The sequence below is a fragment of the Daucus carota genome, chromosome 2, assembly GCF_001625215.2.
Source record: "Daucus carota subsp. sativus chromosome 2, DH1 v3.0, whole genome shotgun sequence".
In the NCBI taxonomy this organism is placed as follows: domain Eukaryota; kingdom Viridiplantae; phylum Streptophyta; class Magnoliopsida; order Apiales; family Apiaceae; genus Daucus; species Daucus carota.
This window is the reverse complement of record NC_030382.2, coordinates 59071778-59096556: the sequence shown is the minus strand read 5'-3', so window position 1 is coordinate 59096556 and position 24779 is coordinate 59071778. Positions and strand designations below refer to the sequence as shown.

General features: G+C 36.3%; 1 protein-coding gene across 2 annotated transcripts; it reads left to right on the top strand.

The window, feature by feature from the left end:
* Positions 1-1442: 1442 nt before the first annotated feature.
* LOC108207949 (uncharacterized) lies at positions 1443-24374 on the top strand. 2 transcript variants are annotated; one of them, XM_017378399.2, is made up of 16 exons: positions 1464-2011; positions 2133-4823; positions 5622-6075; positions 8310-8538; positions 8902-9066; positions 9266-9538; positions 9637-9882; positions 15149-15541; positions 15652-17073; positions 17199-17255; positions 18038-18466; positions 18572-18795; positions 18987-19120; positions 22825-23082; positions 23163-23323; positions 23471-24374. In XM_017378399.2, exons 1-16 carry the CDS (start codon positions 1660-1662, stop codon positions 23570-23572), a joined length of 7590 nt encoding a protein of 2529 aa, XP_017233888.1. In that variant the 5' UTR covers positions 1464-1659; the 3' UTR covers positions 23573-24374. The 2 variants fall into 2 exon arrangements, with proteins under 2 accessions (XP_017233889.1, XP_017233888.1); XM_017378400.2 differs by lacking the exons at positions 18038-18466; positions 18572-18795; positions 18987-19120; ... (1 more) ...; positions 23163-23323; positions 23471-24374 and adding an exon at positions 17365-17569 and having other exon boundaries at positions 1443-2011.
* The last annotated feature ends 405 nt before the right edge of the window (positions 24375-24779 follow it).

Sequence of the window (24779 nt, the reverse complement as noted above, 5' to 3'; positions counted from 1 at the left end):
CGGCCACCATCTCGATTAAGCGTTAATCGGTGAAAAAATCGTTTTTTCTGAAAATCGGGATTAATCGGTCAAAAGTCGGGATTAATCGGAAAAAGTCGGTCAAAAATCGGTGAATTTAAAAAAATTAAAAATAAAAAGTAAAAAAAATCTTAAAATTCTAAAATTTAATTTTAAATAAAACAAAAGGCACGGAAATGACAAAACACATAAATTAAAGTTGTTTTATTACCTTTCACTATTTCAATATTAACTTTAAACTCTAATTACATAAATTTGCAATATCATCCTTCGCAGATTCAATCAAATTCAAGTTTATATATGAGATGACTGGACTTGTATATGTATATAAAGGCATGTTTTGTGTTATAAAAAATCATTAATCTTTTGATTTTATATGACTATAAATTTATACTATATATAATTATATTAATATATATTATTTAAAAAATAATATTAAATTGATTACGATTAATGATCCGATTAATCACTCCGATTAATCTCCGATTATCCGATTAATCGCTAGACGGTGCCTTCACCGACTAAGTCCGATTCCCGCTTTTTACAACACTGCACAAACAGTATAAAATAATTGCTTATAACTTATAAACTCAGAAGTCGGACGGTGGCCAAACACCACCAATATAACTTTAGGTCATCATGTCTGAGGGGAAAAAAAGGCAATTCAACGGGTTGGCTTCAATCGGCTGCCGGAAACAGCTAATTCACGATTTGAAATGAGTTAGTATGACCACTTACGATGAAGTAAACAGAATAAAAATATACTTTCTCGTATTTTCCATTTTTTTACACCTTTTTTAGGATGTCTCATCCAATTCTTTACATTTCAAAACTTATCAAAAATAGTCAATGGATCCCACCATTTCTCCAATTTTTCTTCGTTTTCACACTACTTAATTTCAAAACTTACCAAAAATAGTCAATGGGTCCCACCACTTCTTAACTTTTTCTTGTTTTTCACATTACTTTAGCACTATCTTCTTTTACACCTGTTGGGCCACAAGCCCGTGAAGACAAGAGCTCAAGCCACAGCCCAAAACAAGAAAAGGAAAGCCCAAGACAAGGCCCAAAAGACAGCAAAGGGAGCCCTACTGCACGTGAGAAGCACGGAGGCTGGAGGCTATAAATACAGAAGAAAACCTCTGATCAGGGGCTGGCCATTTTAGAGAGAATCTCTACCTTGTGTAAACAGATCTGATTGAGGGTTTCGACCCCGTCGGATCAACAACACCCTTATCTTTTTTTTATACACCATTACATCCATTTTTTTTTTCTATTTTTCACTATTTTATATATATTTCTTAATCTCCGTTCCCGACCATTCCCGACCCAAATGGAGGAAGTGAGGGAGTAATATTTTAGATAAGTATTTAAGCCCGCCTTGCGGGGCCTTATCATTTTTTAGTAATTTAGGTTTTTATTTGTTGTAGATGATTGATAGTGAAAGGAATTAAATGAGAAAGCAAATTATATGGTGATTGGTGAACTACGTATCATTTTCACTATTTTATATATATTTCTTAATCTCCGTTCCCGACCATTCCCGACCCAAATGGAGGAAGTGAGGGAGTAATATTTTAGATAAGCAGGGAGCGGGGTTAGTAATTAAAAAGGAATCTGAGGGGTAGGAGGCAGGCAAAAATGCAGCAGCAAAACACAAGTCTGAAATTGGAATCGGAGTTGGGGGATGAGAAATTACCTCTGAAATTGATCAAGTCGGAAGCAATACCTCCGTGTCCGAGGCGATCGGAATCGAGCATAGATTGGCTACCTGATTTCTCAGGTTACTCTTGGGTTGCTTATGCCTCATCTTCTCTTCTTGTGATTTCTCACTTGCCAATTAATCGACCTGGACCTGCACCTGGGCCTATTTTTCGCCAAGTATTCGAGCTGGGTGGTGTTGTTTCGTCTGTGTGTTGGTCACCTGTTATCCCTTCCGACGGACTACTTGCCGTTTCCTTGGATTCTTCAATTCGCCTTTTCTCATTTACCGGTTAATCCTTCTCCTCAATCAACCCTTTAATTACAATTACTATTACTTATTATATTACTATCATCTTGTTTGCTATTTTTTCATCAACCCTCACACACTATATATCATTTTCTTAATTCAGGATCTTTTTCTTGGAGCCAGACTACATCACTTATTCAATCTACTACCGTCCAGGCCATTCAGTGGACTGCTTCAGGCGATGGCATCATTTCTGTTGGAATCCAAGTCGTACTATGGAGAAGAAACAACAACTCCTCTACTTCCTGGGAAGTTGCCTGGAAGTTTACACCCGACCTGCCTCAGAACCTTGTTACTGCTACATGGTCTGTTGAAGGATATTTTGCAACAGCACCACTGTGTAGTAGTCATCATGCTCAACCTTCATCCTCACCATTGATTAACGCAAGTAAACTTGTCATGGTATATCACAGTGACCCAATATCAAAATTTGTAAAAGCCGACTTACCTCATCCGCTGCCTGTTTTAATGATTCAGTGGAGACCGTTGCCTTTTACACAAGAGGCAGGAAAACAACATCAACAGCGGAGGCTGATTTTGTTAACATGCTGCATGGATGGAACAGTAAGGTTATGGAGTGAGATTGATGATGCACGGGTCAGAAAAGTCAGCAAGGACATTAATGATCAAAGAACAAGAAGATTGTTGTTTTGTGTATGTTCTGTCATTGAGATAAACCAGGCAATGAATGGAATCCTAGGCTCTGATATACATATAAGATGGGCCACAGAATTGAATGGTATATTTGATACCAGTAATGAATCAGATACTAGCCAGTGTCTCCCTTCAGACTATTATCAATCTGATGGGGTTGGTAAGTGTGAATGGGTAGTTGGTTTTGGTCCTCAGAGGGTGGTGACTTTGTGGGCTATACATTGCCTGGATGATGTTGCTCCAATGAGATTTCCACGCGTGACTTTGTGGAAGAGACGTGAATTGGACGGTCCTGAAGTGAGATCAAGTAGTTTGTTACTTAGTAAGGTTGTGATTTCGAGGATTCAAGCCTTTGGTCCACCAACTTCATGCAATATAGTCCAACTACTATCTTGTAATTCCTTGGCTTGGTTTCAGATAAATTTTCAAACAGTAATTAGTTCCGAAGAACCTTCTATTAGCTCCCAGACGGAGAACGTTTTGTCATCTTGTGCTTACGGAAAGTTAAACATGGATGGTCATTGTGGGAAAATATTACAAGTAGTGATGCATTCACATAGATATGAACTCAAATATGGTGCTTCTTTGGATATGAATGGGTTGTTGTTATTGTGGTCAATTTCTGATATTTCCAATTGCATTATGGGTCTACCAACATTAAACCCCACTTGGAAACTTTCAGGAAAGGTTGACCTTCATGAATGTAGCCCCAGTTATACTACCCTGGGATGGCTGCAGGCAGTAATAGATGAAGACCTAATTCTTCTTGCAGCACATTCTGGAGGTATTGATTTCTTTATAGTCGAGTCCTCTAAAAAGGAAGAAGAGAACTTGTTTAGCCACAAATTGTGCAGTATCCCTTTTCCTAGTTGTAGTTGCACTGACGGCCCGACCAGCGTCCATGCAGTTCCTTTGCCGTCAACATGTGATGAAAACTTTGATTCTGGCACCACTATACTGTTGGCAGTGTGGAAGAATACCTTTAAGGCTTTGTCGTGGAAAATCGGCATCCATCATTGCGAATTTTCTGGAATTCATGGATGTACTTTTGACACCGGTAACATATCTGAAAACAATGCTCGGATATTTGAGGGAAATATTTCTGGCAAGAGATATTGTATTATTGTCGATCCTTGGTCATCTATATTGCCAGAACCACACAATCAAAGCCAGGTTACCACTTATGATGTGGTCTCTCGAACCACTACAGTTATGTCTCAAAAACAAAAGGAGTATTCTGCCAATGAGCTACGTGGAAGCTATGCCGCATATCACTTAGCCACTGGCTGTTCTGATGGTAGAGTGAGATTGTGGAGAAGCAAGTCCTCTATTAGAGATTCACACTGGGAGCTTGTTGGTGTGCTTGATACACATCAAAGTCCAATCATGGCAGCATCTGCAACTGAATGTGGCCGAAAGATTGCAACTATCACACCGACCTCTCAGTCCAATTCTCTTACCACTCTTCATATATGGGAAGCTGTCTACTTGTCATTTGCAGGAAGATTTATACTAGAAGATTCGGTTGTTCTTGATGGAAAGGTTGTTGCTCTAAGTTGGTTGACGTTGGATAACGGTCAGTTCTTACTTGGGGTTTGCTTGCAGAATAAGTTTATGGTATATGGTCAGAGGCTCTTTGGTGGTCATAATCTTCTTAAATCAGAAAGATCTTCAAACAGAAAGATCTGGTTTTGTGTTGCATCAAGTCATACTCATCCTGAGATTCAAGATTTTTCCTGGGGGCCTAATGCCTCAGCTGTGGTTGTTCACAACGAATACTTTAGTCTTTTCAGTCCATGGTTGTTATTGGTATATGACAAATTACATGCTAATCGTCTTCCCAGAGGAAGCAAACATGATCCTCAAAATTGCATAGCTGCCGATAAGTATCTGCTTACTTCAGTTTCCACTGATTCTACTTGTGATCTTGAAGAATCAACAGAAGATAAACAGAATCATTACTGGCTAAGATCTTCTTACATGAGAAATTTACCAAACGAATTTTTGTCAAGCATTTATGCAGAAAACTATGATTCAAATATTAAAATTGGTTTTGTAAACATATTAGATGTAGCAGAAAAGTTCGGTGGATCTCTACCTCTTTATCACCCAGAGTCCATCCTCGCGAACATATGTTCAGGTATCATGTGGCAATAAGTTTTTGGTAGTTGATATATATATATACACATATATATATGCATACATTCTATATTTAGCACAGACGTGTATTGATTCTCTTCTCATTTTTAGAGTTTATTCTGAATTATAATAGAAAAGGCACAGTAAAGCACCATAGAAAGTAGCATCTTCATTATGTTAATAATGCCATCTATCTCGCACAAAGTGGCGCTTTTTTATGAATGATTTTGGGGAAACTTCAGAGGAAAGAAAGCAATTACCTTGTAAAGGAGACTCTTGCCAATATAAATACTAAATAGTTGTTTCTTGAGAGAGTAGTCACGCTATCTCTTTTAAAATTTATTGTTTCACTACCCGTTGACAATAATAACTCTCACACTGAAGGTTTTCCTGCAGTTTTATTGAGGACATTTTTAAGGGACCTAGAAAAGAAAATGCTATTTGCGTACTGGTAAAGGCTTGGAGCTTTCATTATTTCATGCCTACAATCAAAAGAGTTGAGAGCTTTGGTCACTTATTAAATACCTGTTACGTCAAACTCTTGCTTTGGTATAACTAAAAAATTTGCTTTTAAGGCCATTGACAAGTGTGTGTGTGTGTGTGTGTGTGTAGAGAGAGAGAGACCTTGGTTGGGGTTTAGGAATTGTGAAGTGTTCGGGTGTACTGAACCTCTACCCTATTTTTCCTCGGAACCTGCTGAACCAAACATGTTGTCTTTTATCTTTTATACTTGTAATATTTTGATACTAATTGACCTTAACTAATTTTGTGCTTTTTAAATATTTGCAAATTAAATTAGGAAACTGGAAGCGTGCACAAGTTGTTGTTCAAAACCTTGTTGATTATTGCACTTCTCAAAGTGTGTCTTCTCAAATATGTTGCCTTGAAAAATCTGGCCATATCTTTCCACTGGTCCAATTATCAGATTATCTCAATGGAAGTCTCTCATCAAGCTCGAAGAATAACGTATTTCAGTGGAGAGGAGATGCTGCCTCTATTACACAATCTTTGCAGCTTCAGCATGACCTTACCCATTCTGCGACTAGTTGGGAATCTAACGTTTTCGATGCTTCCTTGGTTTCTCCTTCTACAAAATCCAACCTTGTTGGCTCTCCTGAACCTATAGATAGACTTTATGACCTGGGATTCCTATCTAACATTGAGATGATGCAAATGCATGCTGTTATTGATCTTCTACAAGAAGTTAGTAACTCTTCCTCCGCTTACAGAAGTCTAGATAAATATGGCCGAAGGTACTCCATGCATATTTTGAATGATTTTTTTGCTCCCTGAAGATGTTTTCATACCTTTTCTTAGTAGTTCCTTTATTGTTATCGAATTGATTAACTTCTTTTAGTTCTACCATTAATAAGATGCTTTATATAGAAATGTAATGCTAGTAATATGAAATTAGTTCAAAAGAATTGTGGTACAGTGGATGTCCCTTGGCCAATTGAAGTTCCTAGGGAGTTGTACATTTGTGTTCTTACCTTGCTAGCTTAAGAGAATTGGCGAGGGTAATAGGAAACAGAAGTGAGCATGGAGAGAAGAATTATGTACATGTTATTAACTAGTTTAAAGACATTTTGTGTAGATGGAATTTCTGTATTACTTATATTTTTTATATATGGTGCTAGTAGTTTATAAAATTTCTAAGTAATTACTATAAGCCCAATTGTTTTAGGCCTTAGTCATGTGGGTTAGATGATGTTATTAGGGTTTCTATTCCCTGTATAGATCATCACATATATGGAAGGCTTGATCATTAAATTGACTCTCTCAGAAATTGGGAAATCAAAATCAGGGGTACTGGCTGGTTATTCTCCGGTTAAATCGCCGTACTTTTATCTATTTCAGTGTTTTGTTATCTTATTCTATCTCTTTAAACCCCTCTTGCATCTGCGAGAAGGCCTCCCTCCGCTTTTAATTTCTTGTGTCGCCCAGACTTTACAATTTTGTCCTCCGTGTCACTCAGATCCTATGATTTGTCCTCCGTGCCTATCGGACCTCACATGGGTGTGGGCATATGGGATTCGGGTGGACCCTTGATAATGAAGCTAGACACTTCTCTTTCTAACAGTGTTAAAGATGAGATGTAAAACCCCTTCTCAATCTCAGTTTTTTATAGAGGATAAGGCCCATGGAAGACTTGTTCTTATGCTATTACTTTGACTTTATGCTATAAATATATAATTGAGTGTGTATTATTTAGCGGTAGTAGACTATTTTGGAATTGTACAACTAACTTATAAGTTGAATTTTCGGAAGTTGGAAAAGGTACTTATTCGACTTTATAGAATAGTTGTGCGACTTAAATAATATAAAATATTATCCTCGTCATAGTACTTTTTGTTATTTCTGTATTATATAAATAGCCTATATGTTATACAGTACCAACTAAATTGTCTAATCATATAATAACATGTATGCAAAATAAAAGTCCTGTACATTAATAAATTTAATGGCAGACTTATATTGCTCGATTGTGCTCTATAATTAGCGATGTCAAAAAATCCGAAGCCTGAAATCCTTTCTGAACTGATCTGGAAAGAAGTCCAAAAAGTTCGATTGGAAAAAAAGTCTAGTCTGGCCTTAGACGGGCCTACTATATTATCTTGTCAAAATCTAGTCCGGCCTGAAATCCAGAAAATCCAGATTTAAACCCGTATATTAAAAAATGCGGATAAAGTCCGGATTTTTTAAGTTTGGATATTGTATACATCATACATAGTATTATTTATGAATTTAAAATGTTTAATATACAGATTAAGTTAAGCCCGGCTATCTGACTAGCCTATAAGTTGTGCATTATGAACCAATTTTGTCCAAGTAAATGAAACTTATATGCAAAATAAAAGTTACTTATGAAGTCATTAATGACTAATGTCTTTCAAGGTAAGCCAAAGAGGCCCTTATAGAGAAATAAGCATTGCCCAAGCAGAGGTAAAGGTGATTCTCGTGTTAGGAGAGGTCTAGGGTTCGAATGTCACCTCCTCCCATACTCAAAATTATATCAACTATCAAAAATAATCTTGCCCATATATACTTTATGGTTTAATGTATTGCAGAAATAAATGATAATCTTCTATCAAAGTTTCTTGAACTTGAATTTTCCTTTGTTTGTGTAACTTTTAGCATGGCAAAATTTTACTTTGTAGATCTTTTAGGCACCTTTCCCCTGTCGTTAACCTTGAGTAGTGGCAGATCTTGGACCAATTTTTTTTTTTAATACAAATATGTATTGTTTATAAAAACAAACATGATTTTTTTCCCTTTAGCGCCATGTTCCCTACAGGTCCCACTAAAGCTCCGCCAGTGAACCTGATTGGTTGAATATATGTGGTTTTTAATCTCACTGGTAAAGGAGAAGTGCTGTATTTTATTGATTATTAACGCTCTGTACTTAACTTATGCAAAATGTAGCACTAGTTATTGGTTATCTTGCTGCCTAATGATGCCAAAACTATTCCTCTCTTTTCCTTTCAAGGTTTTGGATTGCAATAAGATTTCAGCATCTATATTTTGTTCGAAGATTTAGTAGAATGCCATCCAAAGGAGAGTTGGTTGTTAACTCAAGCATGATCGGATGGGCTTTCCACTCTGATTGCCAAGAAAATTTGTTTGATTCTCTTTTACCTAGTGAATCTTCTTGGCATGAAATGAGGAATATAGGCGTTGGATATTGGTACACGAGTGCTACGCAGTTAAGAATAAAGGTACCATATGTGTTAATTTGTTGACTATTAATTGTCACATGACTCACATGTATTTCTCCCTCCTGTCAAAAATATCTTTTTGGTTGATGAAGATACCCTGTAAAGTGCTACTTTTTTTGTTCCAAGGAGGCTTCTTACATAAACTAAATACCATGTCAGATAAAAATTTGAAATTGCTCCGAAAAAGTTTATGGCTTACGAATGATAAAACTTTCTCCAGATAGGAAACTGTCTTTGAGACATTTGACTCTGAGCTTCGGTCTCTGCAGTCCTTCATATTTGCATTTTGTAATAGGGAAAATAGGAGCTAGAGTGGTATTGCTAAAGTATGTTATCCACTTTAATCAAGTTGTTTCCTTGCAGATGGAAAAATTGGCAAGGCATCAGTATCTGAAATCTAAGGATCCAAAGGCTTGTGCACTTCTTTACATAGCACTAAATAGGCTTCAAGTGTTGGCTGGCCTTTTCAAGATCAGTAGGGATGAGAAGGACAAGCCATTGGTGGGATTTCTCTCACGAAATTTTAAGGTACTTCGGTAAGATTATTGTTATCCTTTTGTACAAAGTCGGCATTTGAGGTAATATCTGTAAGGTTGAGCTAGTAGTTACACTATAGATGCAACTGATAATTTTTTTGATATTTAGCAACAGGGATTGCACTTTCTTTTTGAATGCGGAACACTTTACACTTGCAAGCTATGAGTGATCTTTTTCCTATATCTTGCAGGAAGATAATAACAAGGCAGCTGCTTTGAAAAATGCTTATGTGTTAATGGGGAAACATCAACTAGAGCTTGCTGTTGCTTTTTTTATACTCGGAGGTGATACCGCTTCTGCAATTAATGTCTGTGCAAAAACTCTAGGTGATGAGCAGCTTGCTCTAGTTATATCTCGTCTTGTAGAAGGCTCTGGTGGGCCATTACAGTGTCAACTTATATCAAAGTTTCTGCTTCCATCTGCACTTGAAAAGGGCGATTACTGGTTGGCTAGCTTTCTGGAGGTACTTGTTTGTAATTTATTGCTTTAACTGTTTCCTAGAGATATTTGACTAGCCTTCAGTTTATTTATATTTCATGTTAATTTTTCTTTGCTCTGCAGTGGGCATTAGGAAATTATTCTCAGGCTATTGTACACGTTCTTGGTTCCCAAATCAGTACTGTGGGTGATCAGCCTGCAGTGTTTTCTGATCATAATTCTTTTCTGGATCCTAGCATTGGTGAGTATTGTTTAATGCTGGCAACAAGCAATAACATGAAAAATGCTTTAGGTGAGCGAAATGCTGCATATCTTGGGAGGTGGGCAATTTTGATGACGGCTACTGCCTTGAGCAGATGTGGCCTTCCTGTAAGTTGCTCTTAAATCGTACATTTCTTTCTAAAATAATTGTGATGAAGCTCGAAAAACATATTGGTGATGGATGAAATAGAAAATAACAACAATTATGTAGAACCAAAGATTCAACAAACTTTGGGATGAAATAGTTAGCCACCCATGAAAAAGAAAAGAGAAGAGTTTATTAATTTTCTAATGATAGAAGTAGAATAATTAAGATTAATCCCAATCATACTTAGACGACTCTTCTTTCCATATTTGTTTGTTTTTGCTATGGACATGGCATCAAATTCAGTGCAAAATTGATAGCCACGCCTTAGTGATCTGCCTTAGTGTTAGGTCAAAGTAATAGGTGCAATTATTGAAAGACTTCTATTGATCCCGTACATTTGATCAATCATTCAATTTATTTACCATTATTTTTCCATTTCAAACCATAAAAATACAAAACTTAGGTCAGTGAGATATGAGATATCTAAGCATATGATTATACTAACCACTCTTCTTTATGTGATTTGTGCTAACTTGAGTTGTCTTCAATCACTAGTAAATATCTAGCAAGTTCGTATTAGAGCGGTCAGATTTACTAGCGTGAAGTGATATATGTAAACTTGAGTTGCTGTGCTAAATTAGTATAGGAAGTGATTAGTGTAAACGTGTGTTGTTGTCTTTAATCATTAGTAAATATCTAGCAAGTTGTTATAAGGGCAGTCAGATCTACTCAGAGATCTCACGGGAAGAGATGGGTACGCCATCAACCTATCAACACTGCACCGAACTTCTCGGGCAATGTTTAGGGGATCTAAACACATGCAAGAAACAGTGATTGAGCAGCTCATGACGTTTGTGGAACAGACAACACAATGATTAGAAGCAAGATGATTGTTTGGATTCTCAGGACTGAAAAATTGTCACTTTTATGAATTAATCGAGGAGCAATTGGAAGCAGTATAGAAGTGGCATTTGATGGCTATGCTTCTTAATTGATAATTATATTAATGGGAGAATGAGAGACGACTTATATAAAGTTGAGCCTATATTAACGAGCCTAAAGTTAAGATAAAGGTAAAATCTTTGTGGTGGCTTCATAATTTTGCTAGATCTTCTTACCTCGGCCTCTGGAGTAACTAGAACATTATCAGAACTCCCACTATTTCTTGCAAGATCTTCTTTTGTAGTATCATCAAGCACTGCCTTTTCTAGTTCAGGTTGTTCATTTGCAAATTCAAAATCGACTGCAAGCTTATCCTTATATACTGCATTCTCATTAAAAGTAACATCTCTACTTCTAACAACCTTCTTCATGTGTTCATCCCAGAAACGGTTACATATATCCTTTGAGCCTTAACCAATGAAGATACACTTCCTCGCTTTTAGATCAAGCTTGTCCCTGTCAGAATCTTTAACACGCACATAGGAAACACACCCAAAAACTCTCAAGTGTGAAAAATTTACCCCCTTTCCCTACCACTCTTCTTCAAAAATCTTGAACCCCGAAGGAACTGAAGGTCCCCTATTTATGAGATACGTTGCAGTGCTAACTGTATCTACCCAAAACATCTTTGGCAACCCTGCATGTAATCTCATACTTTTGGCCCTCTCATTCAAGGTTATATTCATGCGCTCTGCAACCCCATTCTGTTGTGGTGTCTCTGAAATAGTTTTAATCATTCTAATCCCATACTCTGCACAATAGCTTTTAAACTCTTCACTACTATACTCACCACCATTATCTGATATCAAACTCTTAACCTTTAAACCAGTTTGATTTTCAACTTCAGTCTTCCACTTCTTAAAAGCAACAAACACATCTGATTTACTTTTCAGAAAATATACCCATACCTTTCTAGTGGAATCATCAATGAAAGTGACATAGTAGTGAGATCCTCCTAGTAACGCAACTGTTGTTGGACCATATACATCCGTATGAATTAGCTCTAACTTCTCCGTCTTGGGTGTCCTCCCTTATTTTGCAAAAGTAACCAGTTTTTGTTTTCCAAGAACACATGGCTCGCAGAAACCAACTTCCACATTCTTCAATTGTGGAATCTTCCCCTTGGAAGCTAACAGCTTCATACCCTTTTCACACATATGTCCAAGCCTTTGGTGCCACAAAGTCGAAGAACCAATCTCATCTGCAATTGAATTTACTTCACAGCTAGATTGTTCAACTATATACAACGTCCCCTTCTTCTCTCCGCGAGCAACTACAAGATTCCCCTTTATAACCTTACACTGTCCGTCTCCGAAAGTAACTCGATACCCTTCCTTGTCTAACCGACCCACAGATAACAACATCTTCATCAGTCCTGGAATGTACCTTACATCTTTCAACGTCCAATCAGTTCCCAAAGAGGTTTTGAGATTAATATCTCTCTTGTCCACAATATTCAAAGTCTCATCATCAGCAAGACGAACTTTACCAAAATTTTCAGCTCTAAAATTTAACATCAAATCCTTGCAAGGGGAGCATGGAATGACGCACCAGAATCCATAAACCATGATTCAACAGAACATTCAACATAGCAAATCAACGCATCGTCATTCACCACTTCTTCAACTATATTAGCTAAATCATCCTCTTTTTTCTTTCCTTTAGGAGCTACAGGAGCCGTACACTGATTCCTGAAGTGACCTTTCTTTTGACAATTCCAACAAAAATATTCTTGCGATCTTTGGATTGTCCTCTCTTCTATGACTTCGATCTGTGACGCCCCTGATTCTGCCCCCTTTCGGTCTTTCTGCCTCTTAACACTTAACAAGGAACCTGACGACTCTCCTGAGTTTCTCCTACGAATATCCTCTCCAAGAATCGAATTGCGAACTCCTCATCTTACCACTCCCTGATAAATTACAAATTGCGGTGACAAGTCCTGACCAACTATCAGGTAACGAGGATGCCAACAATAAGGCTTGTACTTCATCATCAAATTTAATATCTACAAATGTTAGTCTTGATAGAATAGAATTAAATTCGTTAACATGATCAGCAACACAATCACCTTCATTCAATCTCGTGGCAAATAACAAGGGAATCAAATATACCTAGAGCGGCCGGCTTCTCGTACATATTTGATAAAGCCTTGATGAATCCATAAGTTGTCGTTTCTTTGACAATATTGTAAGCAACATTCTTCGCCAAAGTCAATCTAACAACACCCAGAGCCTGCTTGTCCAATAACTTCCATGCTATCTCATCCAGTGAAGCTGGCTTTTTTCTCTTCTAGCAGTTCATGTAGCTTTTTGTGATATAGATAATCTTATATCTGCATCTTCCAGAACCCAAAATCTCTTCCATCAAATTTGTCGATCTTTACTTTCTCATCTTCTGCCATCGCTCCCACTCGCCTGAAAACCTAGGCTCTTGATACTAGTTGCTGAGTATACAAAAGCGAAAGCAAAACCCAAAAGCGAATAACAAGAACAAGAAAATAAACAACAATCACACAAGACAAAAAATTACGTGGTTCAGAAAATCCTACTCCATAAGCCACACTGGTTTTATTGATCTCTCACAATTTTGTTGTGTTGTGATTTTACAGTTACATGAGAGTATTTATAAGAGAAGAAACTGGCCTAACCAAAATAGGAGTCTAACTTTGAAATTCCTAAATCTAATAGGAGTCCAATATTTTTAACCAAATCATAATCCTATTCTGAATCTGACTCCACAAACCCAACAAAAAGATCCTTGAAACTTTGGTTGATTTGATCCTAATTTCCCGGATCATAAATATCTAGTACTCCATATGGTTGGTTATGCTAACCACATCTTGAGACACGAACCTAAATATACAAAAAAAATTCACTGGACCGGGCCGCAGACTCTGCATAGCATATTAATGAAAGTAAAAATCATTTTCTTAAAAATTCTCCCCGGGCTTCAACCCACCACAGCCCAGCTGTAGATCCGCCCCTGCTTGAGACACACCATCTGGTGCATTGCCTCTGTCCTCTGCCACATTATCTTCTAGATTTATATCTTCATCATCGTCTATATTTTCTTCCGCACAGCATATTTATACACATCCTCTGTATTGTCTTCCGCATTCACATTTTCTTGTATATTTCAACACCTGGAGCAACATTCTCCTCCTCCATAATATTTTCACTTGCACACTAGAAAGTTTAATTTTTCTTTTTAGTGAATTTTGGAATTCCCCCTCTAAATATTTATCCAATTTTACCCATTCAATTTTTTCTTTTGACAGAACCACTTAATTGATTAGGAGGCATATTGTTACTGATTTGCTGACAAATCGACAAAGTAAAAATTATAAGCAATCAAAATTCTTACTAAGTTCTGAAAGTGCAGAATTGGAAAAATAAGATATATAGTGTAGGAATACCTCTGTTGTAACTGTTATTTGATGATTTGATCCCTTTACAGAAACTTATTTGTCCTCAATCGAATATCTTGATCTGCTTTTATCTCAATTTCGCAATCATTCATTCACTCAATACTTGATGCTTCGCTGTTTGCTTGGTTCGATGCTTTCCTGCTTTGGCTCTGCTAACGCTTGACTGAGAGGGGAATGGTTCCGTAATTGGGGACAAATAATAGAGCTCCAGTTATATAACTATTTTTTTTAAAAATTGGGCCCCCTTGTCAAGCAGGCCCCATGCCATTGCATAGTCTGCATAGGGTCATAGCCGGCCTGGGAGGAGCCATGGATGTCACAACCATTACAGAAGTAATTTCTGATGACCAAATTCTGTCAGCACAACCTAAAGTAATATTGGGGTTTTGCAATTCTGCTGAAGTGACTTCGGCAATGAAAGTGTTTATAAAGTGATAGGTATTGAGCCATATGAGTCCACATGGAGAAGATTGTACGGCCCTTGATCAAATTTTCCCATGTTTCACCTGGTGGACAAAGTAGCTTTTTGGGAGGAGGGAACAAAAGGGTAAAATTGGAAATAGACAAGGGAAAAAAGGAATGAAGGCATGACATTTTGCAAACTTATCACTGTTGTTGGATCGTTTGCTTACTGTTTTTAATGTAGTTAAAGCTGGTTTGGATTAATTATTTGATTACACAGATGTTTTGGGGTATCTTCGTAGATATTGTTTTGTTGGAAATTGCTTGAGCATGTTGCATTGGTGGACCAGAACATGGAAATTTACATTTTTTTTATTTCTATGTATAACATTCTTTCAAGTTTTCCACCCCAGTCCATCTTTTTCTTGGTACATGTACCTGTTACCCACTGCCTGTCTTCTGATGCTTAAATAATGCCAGACAAGGGGTTGATTTATTTGTTATTGTCATATAAGCTTGAAGGTTTGGAGCGTCTTTCATCTTCTCACAGCATATCGGGTGGTTCTGATCAAGGTAACATATCAGAGGGTGCAGATTTTGAACTTCTGAATGAAGTACTGAAGCCATCCTTTGGTGATTATGCCTCAAACTGGATATTAGGCGACGTTGCACTTCATATTGAGTCGCAAACCAAATCAGACATGGCGATGCACTACCTCATTAAACTTGTAAAAGAACATCCTAGCTGGGCAGGCACCAATATAGAACATTCTGCAATATGCATGCACAAGAAGACTGATATTCAGCAATACCAGGTGTTACTTGAAAGTTTTGAAAACAAGTTACGGGATTGGCTTGCCAATTTGGAGCAGAAATATCTACTGGTTTCTCACCATCTAATTAATAAGGTATTCAAATCAATTAATTAACGCTTAGATATTAACAAATTATATGTGATGCATCCCAAATCTAATATTTATGAAAGTACTAATCGGTTATCGTTTGTTGTAAACTACAGATGGTAAAGTATTTGTGCAATAGTGGCTTAGCATTTTTAGGATGCCTTCTATTGCTAAGTTATACTCACACGGATCAATCAAAAGAAATAACCAATTCGTTTGGTGGATTCTTCTTGCATCCTATTCTTTCCGATATGCTTTTCAAGGCTACTGAAGATATTGCCTACTTATTCTCGAGATATGTTGTTTTATGTAACATAAGCAGCTCTAACTTGATATCATGCTCCACGGAAGATAGGACGCCGGCTAAAAATGTGTTTAACAACCTAGGTGGTTGGCGATTTTACATGCAGGGTGTGATGTGGTCATTGTGGTGTCTGAGGTCTCTCTTAAAGCAGTTTTCTAGTTCTGCTGATACTGATTTTATCAGGAAAACACTTTTAACTATTGATTTGTATGAGTATTATGTGTATTTTTCATCTGCTATGCTCAAGAGAAACCTACGAGCTCTTATTCTTATTGTAAAACCTCTTTTGATGACATGTAAAAATGATCATGCTCATTATGAATTCAGCTTGGATGATATAAATGAGGTCCTTCCTGAAATTACAGAATTGTTGTCCCACAATCCCTTGATTGATGAGGCACGAGATTCTGCTTCATCAGTGCCACCTGATCATGAGGACAAGGAGCTTTCAGTGTTAATAGATGAAGAATGGCACATTCTCAGGGCTATGCTGTATAGACACATGACTGCTTTCCTGAACAATCAGCTGAATTCATCTCTTACAGTTGAGAACAGTCACGCGAATTGCCTACCATTCAAACTTTCTGTCTTTGTTTCTGATTCTAGCAAGTGTGGGCCTGATGACAGCAACACAACACCACAAATTGTGGTTGTTTCTGCCGCATTGATCAATTTACTCAAGAGCACCTCTGTACATTTATCTTCTAATTGTGAAAGACATCTTACCCTACGCCTGCTGAACAAAGTAGGGAATGGGTTTAGTACAGCCACCCTTGAATGGTTAGAAGAATTCTCTTGGATTCCTTCTGAAGACCACCAGAAGCAATGTAGTCATAACATTGGCGATTGGAACATGAAGAACAGTGAAACTGAATTATCGGCTTACAAAATATTGTGGGGAATGTGTGCTGGTCCAGAATTCAGATATGTGGGTTCTGAACTAAATAATTCTAAGTGGATAAGATATGTTAAACGGAAGCTCCCTAAAAGATGGATTAAAATATACAAGAGCACTGAGTTGGAGTGTGAAACTGAGGAAATTTGCAAGCAAGAAGGTAATTTAGGCAGTCCGCTCGCTAGCAACGGTGGTGGATTGGGGTCCCCTCTTAAGGGTCCTTCTCCAGATAATAGTTTTTTCGTGGGGACTGGTGGAAGGGATACAGCCATAACCAAAAAACTTATGCCCTTCGAGAGTCCTAAAGAAATATACAAGCGAAATGGAGAACTGTTGGAGGTAAACTGTTTTATCTCCATAATAAGTACTATTATAGACTGTTGTACACTTTTTGCATCTGGCCTTCTTTGACTGAAATTCTAATGCTTCAATGTCTTATTGTATTGACCTCTGAATCTGAGCAGGCATTATGTGTCAGCTCTGTTAACCAGCAACAAGCTGCACTTGCTAGCAATCGAAAGGTCAGAACTTGCATATGTTTGCTAAATTTCTGATTATATTGCACATAATTCTGTCATTGTATTTGCAAACTTGGTTTTTGGAAAGAAAATCTAATCGTTGATATATTAGGTAAGAGGTATTCTGTAAGGGAGCATGGCCTTTTTCCAGTGTTCTTCTCCTGGTTTTTGCCCTCAAGTTCTCTTGACTGCATTTTTTGTTTAATGGTCAGTCTCAGTTTTTTGAGATTTGTGTACTTCTGAGTTGGCCTTAAGAACCTGATTTAGGTGTCTGTTTTGGCTGCCCCATAAGATTATGTCTAAGCAGAAACTGCCAGGTAACCTAAACTGCTTTGTAGAGCGTCATTTACTTTTTCGAGTGAGGAGAGATAACTTTGATAAATTTCGCGTTAAAATAAGAAACTTGTATTGAGAAGGAAAGCTACTTGTTGCCTCAGTCTGATAAATGTTAGACCTGTAGAATATTAATCCAACAATTTTTTTTCTCCTTTTAGTCTGTGAAACTTGAATTCTTCCTACCTAATAGTTTCTGTTAGAGCTGCTAATCATTGCAATTTTACGTCAGTACTGCAAATTAGATGACTACAGAATGCTTTTGGAATGTGACACTTTTATCTAAGTTAAACCTTGTTTGATTAAAATTATATTGGAGCAATGATTTTAGTTTCAGTTCAGATTTTTATTTGTATATAGTTCTTGGTGTTTTTCAATTAGGTGATTTCCCCTTCCTCTTTGTTACGGAGTTTTAAATGACGGAAAAGTGAGACTATTAATTTCTTAAACAGGGAATAGTATTCTTTAATCGGGAAGATGGAATAGTTTCTATGGATAAGTCCTGTTATATCTGGTCAAATGCTGACTGGCCACATGATGGATGGGCTGGATCTGATTCTACCCCTGTTCCTACCTGTGTTTCTCCTGGGGTTGGGCTTGGTAGCAGAAAAGGTACACATCTTGGTCTGGGTGGAGCAACTATTGGTGCAGGTTCCCTGTCAAAACCAGGAAGAGACTTCTTAGGCGGTGGAGCTTATGGAGTTCCAGGTTATGCTGGTATTGGTTCATCTGGCCTCGGGTGGGAGATTCAAGAGGACTTTGAGGAGTTTGTTGACCCGCCTGCTACTGTGGATAATATTAGGACAAGAGCATTCTCTTCTCACCCCTCCAGACCTTTATTTCTGGTGGGTTCAAGCAATACACACACATACTTGTGGGAGGTATGGAGCTTCAGCTTTGGCATAGTGATTTCTAATTGTCAAGACCAGATGTAGAATACTATTCTTTTCGTCCATATGAATAACCTACACTCTGTTACTTTACAGTTTGGTAAGGAGAGAGCTACCGCCACGTACGGAGTGCTTCCTGCAGCAAATGTTCCCCCTCCATATGCTCTTGCCTCAATTTCAGCTGTGCGCTTTGATCACTGTGGACAAAGATTTGCAACTGCTGCTTTAGATGGGACAGTGTGCACATGGCAGCTTGAGGTGGGAGGAAGGAGCAATATCTGCCCCACTGAATCTATGCTTTGCTTTAATAACTGTGCATCGTACGTACTTGTCTCAGTAGAACTTTTCTCATTGATTTAGATGCTAGATATGTTCCAAATTTTTTGAGATGGTTAGAGCAGATTTATCCTTCACGCTGACGTAACTTTTTTGACAGGACACGTGTTGATTAGTTTGGTTGTCTTGTCTTTTTATAAGCGAGATATCTTATTAGTCCTAAAATTTGTTTTAGGGATATCGCATATGTTACTGCTAGCGGATCAATCATTGCTACTGCCGGCTATAGCTCCAATGCCATTAATGTGGTTATATGGGATACTCTCGCTCCACCTACAACATCTCGAGCTTCCATTATGTGCCATGAAGGTTTTTTCTCCCATCAGATTTTATGTTTAAGTAGATTATTATATATAATATCCATGTTTCTTCGATTTAAAGCACCGCTGCGAACATTCAGCCTTATTTCCAGGCATTTAGTACTGCCTAGACACCAACGCTCCTAGATTCTCACCTTGAAAATGTTTGTCCTTGATAATTCTTGTGTCTTTCTCTGTGCAATTGTTTCTTGTAGATTATATGTGTGTGTGTGTGTAACAAAGTTTCTTGTAGGCCACATTTTTATCGTATTATTGTAGACCAACATCTTAGTCATTAATCTTGCTTAACCCAACGGTCTTTATTAATCATAACTTTTTAAATTACAAAAACTGTTTATTGATTGCTTGCCACGTATACCGTAGAATATATGATGGTTACTTCTTTAATGCAGCAGTTACAATCACAAGACCAATTCATGGCTTCACTGTTTATCTCTCCGTTGTGGTCATATATTCTGCACATGTATGTATTTTGTTGTCTTATCACGGCCATTTTCAACAATCATCGTCTTTCTCCCCAATTGCACTTCAACAGCGTCCATCGTATTACTTTTTCATTGGTTCTATTATTAGTCTAAATAAAACATGATTAGATTTAATTAGCAAGTTTTAAGAATAATCTGATGCAGCACATATGGATATAGTGAAAATATAATAAAGTGAAGATGATAAGAACAAAGGTATGTTTCACAACTAACCTTTGTACATAGGTGAAGGCGATGAAGAACAATCCGCCATGAATCTCCAAACACGATGTACAAGATGATCGTCTTGACGTCCTCTTTAATGTGATATGCTTGATTTGTAACTGTCGATTGTTTAAAGAGATGTGCGGGATAGTGTTGCACAAATATTTGATTACATGATTACAGTTGTTGGATATACGCTCTTAGAACTACGTACATGTGATTGTGTGTGTGGTGAGGTTCAAATTAGAAATTATACTAGAATTAGAACTTAGGATCGTAGACATCCGTCAGATTCATTTAAAATTTATGGTTATGATCTAAAAGACATCTATATGAAATCATTTAATCTCTTCCCTCGTTAAAACACACATTATTTTACATTATATATGTAATAAATTATATATCATATTGCACTATTTCAGGAAAGGGAAAAATATCAAAAGCATCATTCACTTATTTGAATTGTCTCAAAATCATCATTAATCAAGAAACTTGACTCAAATGAGTTATTCATTAGAAAAATTTGTATCAAAAATCACTCTATCGTTAGTCGAAATTCTGAAAGTATTATATATTGAGTTTCGCACATTTTTCATGAATGGTATTACATCCAAATAAAAGATTCTAAGTTCTAGTATTTTAGACAATATTTTTAGATTTTTAAAATTTTATCTACTATATATTTTTAATTTTTTATTGTTTTATTTGATTTAAATAAAAATAAATAGTAGATAAATTTTTAAAAACTAAAAAATTATCTAAAATACTAGAACGTAGAATCTTTCATTTGGATGTAATACCACTCCTAAAAAATGTGCGAAGCTCAATATATAATATTTTCAGAATTTCGACTAACGATAGAATGACATTTTTGATACAAATGTTTCTAATGAGTGACCCATTTGAGTCAAGCATCTGTTTAATGATGATTTTGAGACATTTTAAATAAGTGAATGATGCTTTTGATATTTTTTCCTTTCAGGAAATATATCACACATGATCTTTCATGACTAATTCACTAAATATTTCATTTTGGCTTATATCGTATTTTTGAATTGAATTTACTATGTTGCCTATCACTTAAATATACTACAATGGTATATTATAATTATGCTACTTCTGTATTAGTTCTACAACTGTAAGAGTTATGGTATTTCCTAATTTTAATTAATATATGACATAAAAAGATATATTCTTAAATTTGTAGAAAATAATCTAGTTAATAGATAGGTATATTGTAATTTATAATGTTCCCCACTAATATAATATAATCTATGATATACTTTACTGCAGCAGAATTTTTGAAAAAAAATATGTGTTCAAGAGTATTATAACTATTTTAATATTTTATTAAATAGAATATAATACAACAATATATAAACTAAACGTAAAATTAAAACTAGTTATGGAAAGTATGTCATTTTGTTTACACTGATTAGTTATTGTTCATAAATATGCGCATATTTAATGCATACCATATGTATTTTATAATTAGATGTGATTTCAATCTCAACCACATGATACACTTAGATCTAATGATCCTCAATGAGTGCTAAGTTCTCACAATAAATTGGTTCTAGTATGTGTGTGTGTGTGGAGAGAAAGAGAGTCGCACTCTATGGAGAACCATCTTATATAGAGTCCAATAGAGAACACCTTTATATATGCACAAATTACATGTATCAATCACATTATCCATCAAATATTTAATTAAAAAAATATAAAATATAAAGTTTCATCATTTTTGTCAACAAAAAAAAGCGTTGAAAATTAATCATAATATCCCAGCTGGTTCTATTGTAGAAACATATTGGTCCAAAGTGATTCTACAATAGAACCAAATTTAGGAGTCAGAAGTTTTATCTAATTGTAAGTGTTTAATTGTTTGTGCATGTCATGTATGATTAATATTCTAAATTAGAATCAAATTATATGCATAAGTATGATTAATCTAAAAAAATTTAGGAGATTTTAAAGTAGAATCAAATGGTTTTCTACGAGACTATATATAATATGGATCTCTTTGGAACAATGGCATATATATAGAGAGAGAGTCCTCCAATTCAAACTAAATTAGAGTACAAACTACGAACTTAATCTAGACCTTCAGATGAATCTGGTCTAATTAATCTAATGGCCCACTAGAAGTCAATACACACAAAAAATACACCCTCTCACACATGATCTCACATAATCCTTCCGTTTTTAATTTAATTTTTCCCGTCAATCGGTGAACTTTTTTTGAACGGAGCCTTGGTGAGGCTCTAGTGGGCCCGGGGGGATCGAGTGGGGAAGGGGGTGAGACCTAGGTGGGTGATGTCATATAGGGTTGGATGATGTCATGTAAGGGTGGTTTTTATAATTGTATTTTAGTTTTTATTTTTGTGGTTTGTATTTGAGCAATTATATATAATAGATAAGACTACCATGGAGTTTAACTTAAGTACCACATCATGGAGATGAGGATTAATTATCTTTAATATAAGCAGCCAATTAGCTAAACTAGAATAAGGTCTTTTTAGGATGTACCCAATAACAAGTTCATGCACAAGCCCCAAGCGGAGACTATCATTACTATTGTGGAGTTAAGTCGGTCGGGCGCCCCAACAAACACTGCCTGGGCAAACATAATCCGCCTCCTTGTGTATTATAGTTATCTGGATCCAACGGTTTTACAGCTTTAAATTGTGATGGGAATTTATATGTTTGCTGTTTTCTTCTTTAAAATTTAATGCACGACTAAAAACACCACTGCCGATATACTTGATATTAGCAATGAAATGGATATATTTCTGTAGGCTGATACACATTCAAGGATATTTCAGCCAACCTTTTGCATCGAATCTTAAAAGAATATTACTTATAAGTAATCAGTAAAAACAAAATCACTACAGCCGTGTATCTGTGATTTTTGCTGTCTAATGTATAAATTTATAATTGATGGCAGTTTTTATTTATAGAAAGTCATGCAAAATTGAAAGACACTTTTGGATTTTGCATTCAGGTGGGGCTCGATCCCTTTCGGTGTTTAACAATGACATTGGAAGTGGTTCCATTTCCCCTTATATTGTGACGGGTGGAAAAGCTGGGGATGTTGGAGTTCATGATTTTCGATACATTGCTACCGGAAGGACCAAAAGAAATAGGCATTCTGATAGCAATGAGGATTTTGTCAACGGGTCTTCCACAACCATCATGCGTAATAAAATTGGGGACCAGAATTCCCATGGGATGTTATGGTATATACCAAAGGCTCATACAGGTACCTATCCTTTCCTTTGAAAGTAAATATGCTTTATATAATGGTATGTGGGTACTAACTTTAACCTGATCTGGGTGAAGGGAGTGTAACCAGAATATCTGCTGTACCGAATACAAACTTTTTCTTGACTGGTAGCAAAGATGGGGATGTAAAGTTGTGGGATGCTAAGAGAGCTAAATTAGTATATCATTGGCCAAAGTTGCATGACAGGCACACATTTCTTCAAGGTGGAGTTGTTCGGGTAAACGTTCTTACCGGTTAAGTTGAACTCGAATGTTTATTTCAGTGTTTGCTTGATGTGAATGTGGTTTTCTCTGTAAAAGGCCCCCATTCAATCTACATATGTAAAATGTATCATAGTACTTCTTATATCTTAAAAATTTTGCAGGTTGCTGTTACTGATATACAAGTTGTCTCCAACGGATTTCTTACATGTGGTGGAGATAGTTCGGTAAAGTTTGTTCAGATAAAAGATAGTCTGGTAGAATAGGGTATGCCCAAGTATTATGTCTGTTGAGCTGGTGGCTAATCTCACTTTTATTTTGGACGGGTGAGAGGACTCTTCAAGTCTCACTACCAGAGTATGCTCAGTACAGCAGTCAGTATCAGAGTATGCTGATTGCAGCAGTGGTTTGCACAATTGGTTTCACTGCTCCAACTCCTCCATCCTTTACAACTTGAGATTTATTGTCAGCCCTTGATATTTATTCATTCTCTTTTTACAATGTGAACATAGATAATATTAGGGGGTATGCCTCTGTTCTTCTATAAGCATATTATTATGCTTTTATCCCTAAAGTCCAAACGGGGCCGGAGCTTCAGACAGGGAATGCGCAAAATCTATTTCAATGACTGTTCGGGGTCTGCAACTCTGCATCACTAGTCTAAAGTCTTCCCTGCACAAAGTTCGCATGGAGTTCAGTCTTTGTTTTTTCGTAGAAATCCTGTGTATTTACATATGTATATAAATAAAGTTATTTATCCGCACAGCCTATTAGCAAAAAGTTTTTTTTTTTTTTTTTTTTTTGAAATTAGCAAAAAGTTGATTGGTAAATTGTTGCAGAGGGATTTAAGACAAGGTGGTAGGAAAGTAGGAATGGGTTTGGTTCGAGAGATGGAATGGAAAGGTGGTAGGAATGGATGGTGCGATAGGGGGTTTATGTATTATTTTTGGCATTATGTGTTCGGTTTGTGGTATATTATGTATTAGGTTGAATGGTGAATGAATATGTTTGATTTAAAATATATTTGAATGATTAATTTAAAATATTATTTTAATTAATATTTTTACATATCTTTGAGCTGTTGATTTTAGTTTTGTATAGAAAGTATATATGTAATCGTATAAATGAAGATGAAATAAAAAGAAAAAAAATTGATTTCTCGTACCTGGTTGGTCTGAGGTATGAGTTTGATTTCAAATTTTTTATAAATTTGGAGTTAAGGTATTTGATTCGGTTAAACCAAATTGATTTGATTAATTTAATCAGTTTGTGGTACTGAAACAATCTAATTCAGTTAGCTGGGTTTGGGGTACTGAAATAATCTAATTCAGTTAGCTGGATCAAATTATATCGGTTACAGGAATTTGTGTTAATTTACGGTATGTGAAGTTGGAAAATCAACATCCAATTATATTGTGGAGAAAAGTATTGTGCTCTGAATCCATTATTTAGAAGCAGGGTGAATGAGAAATA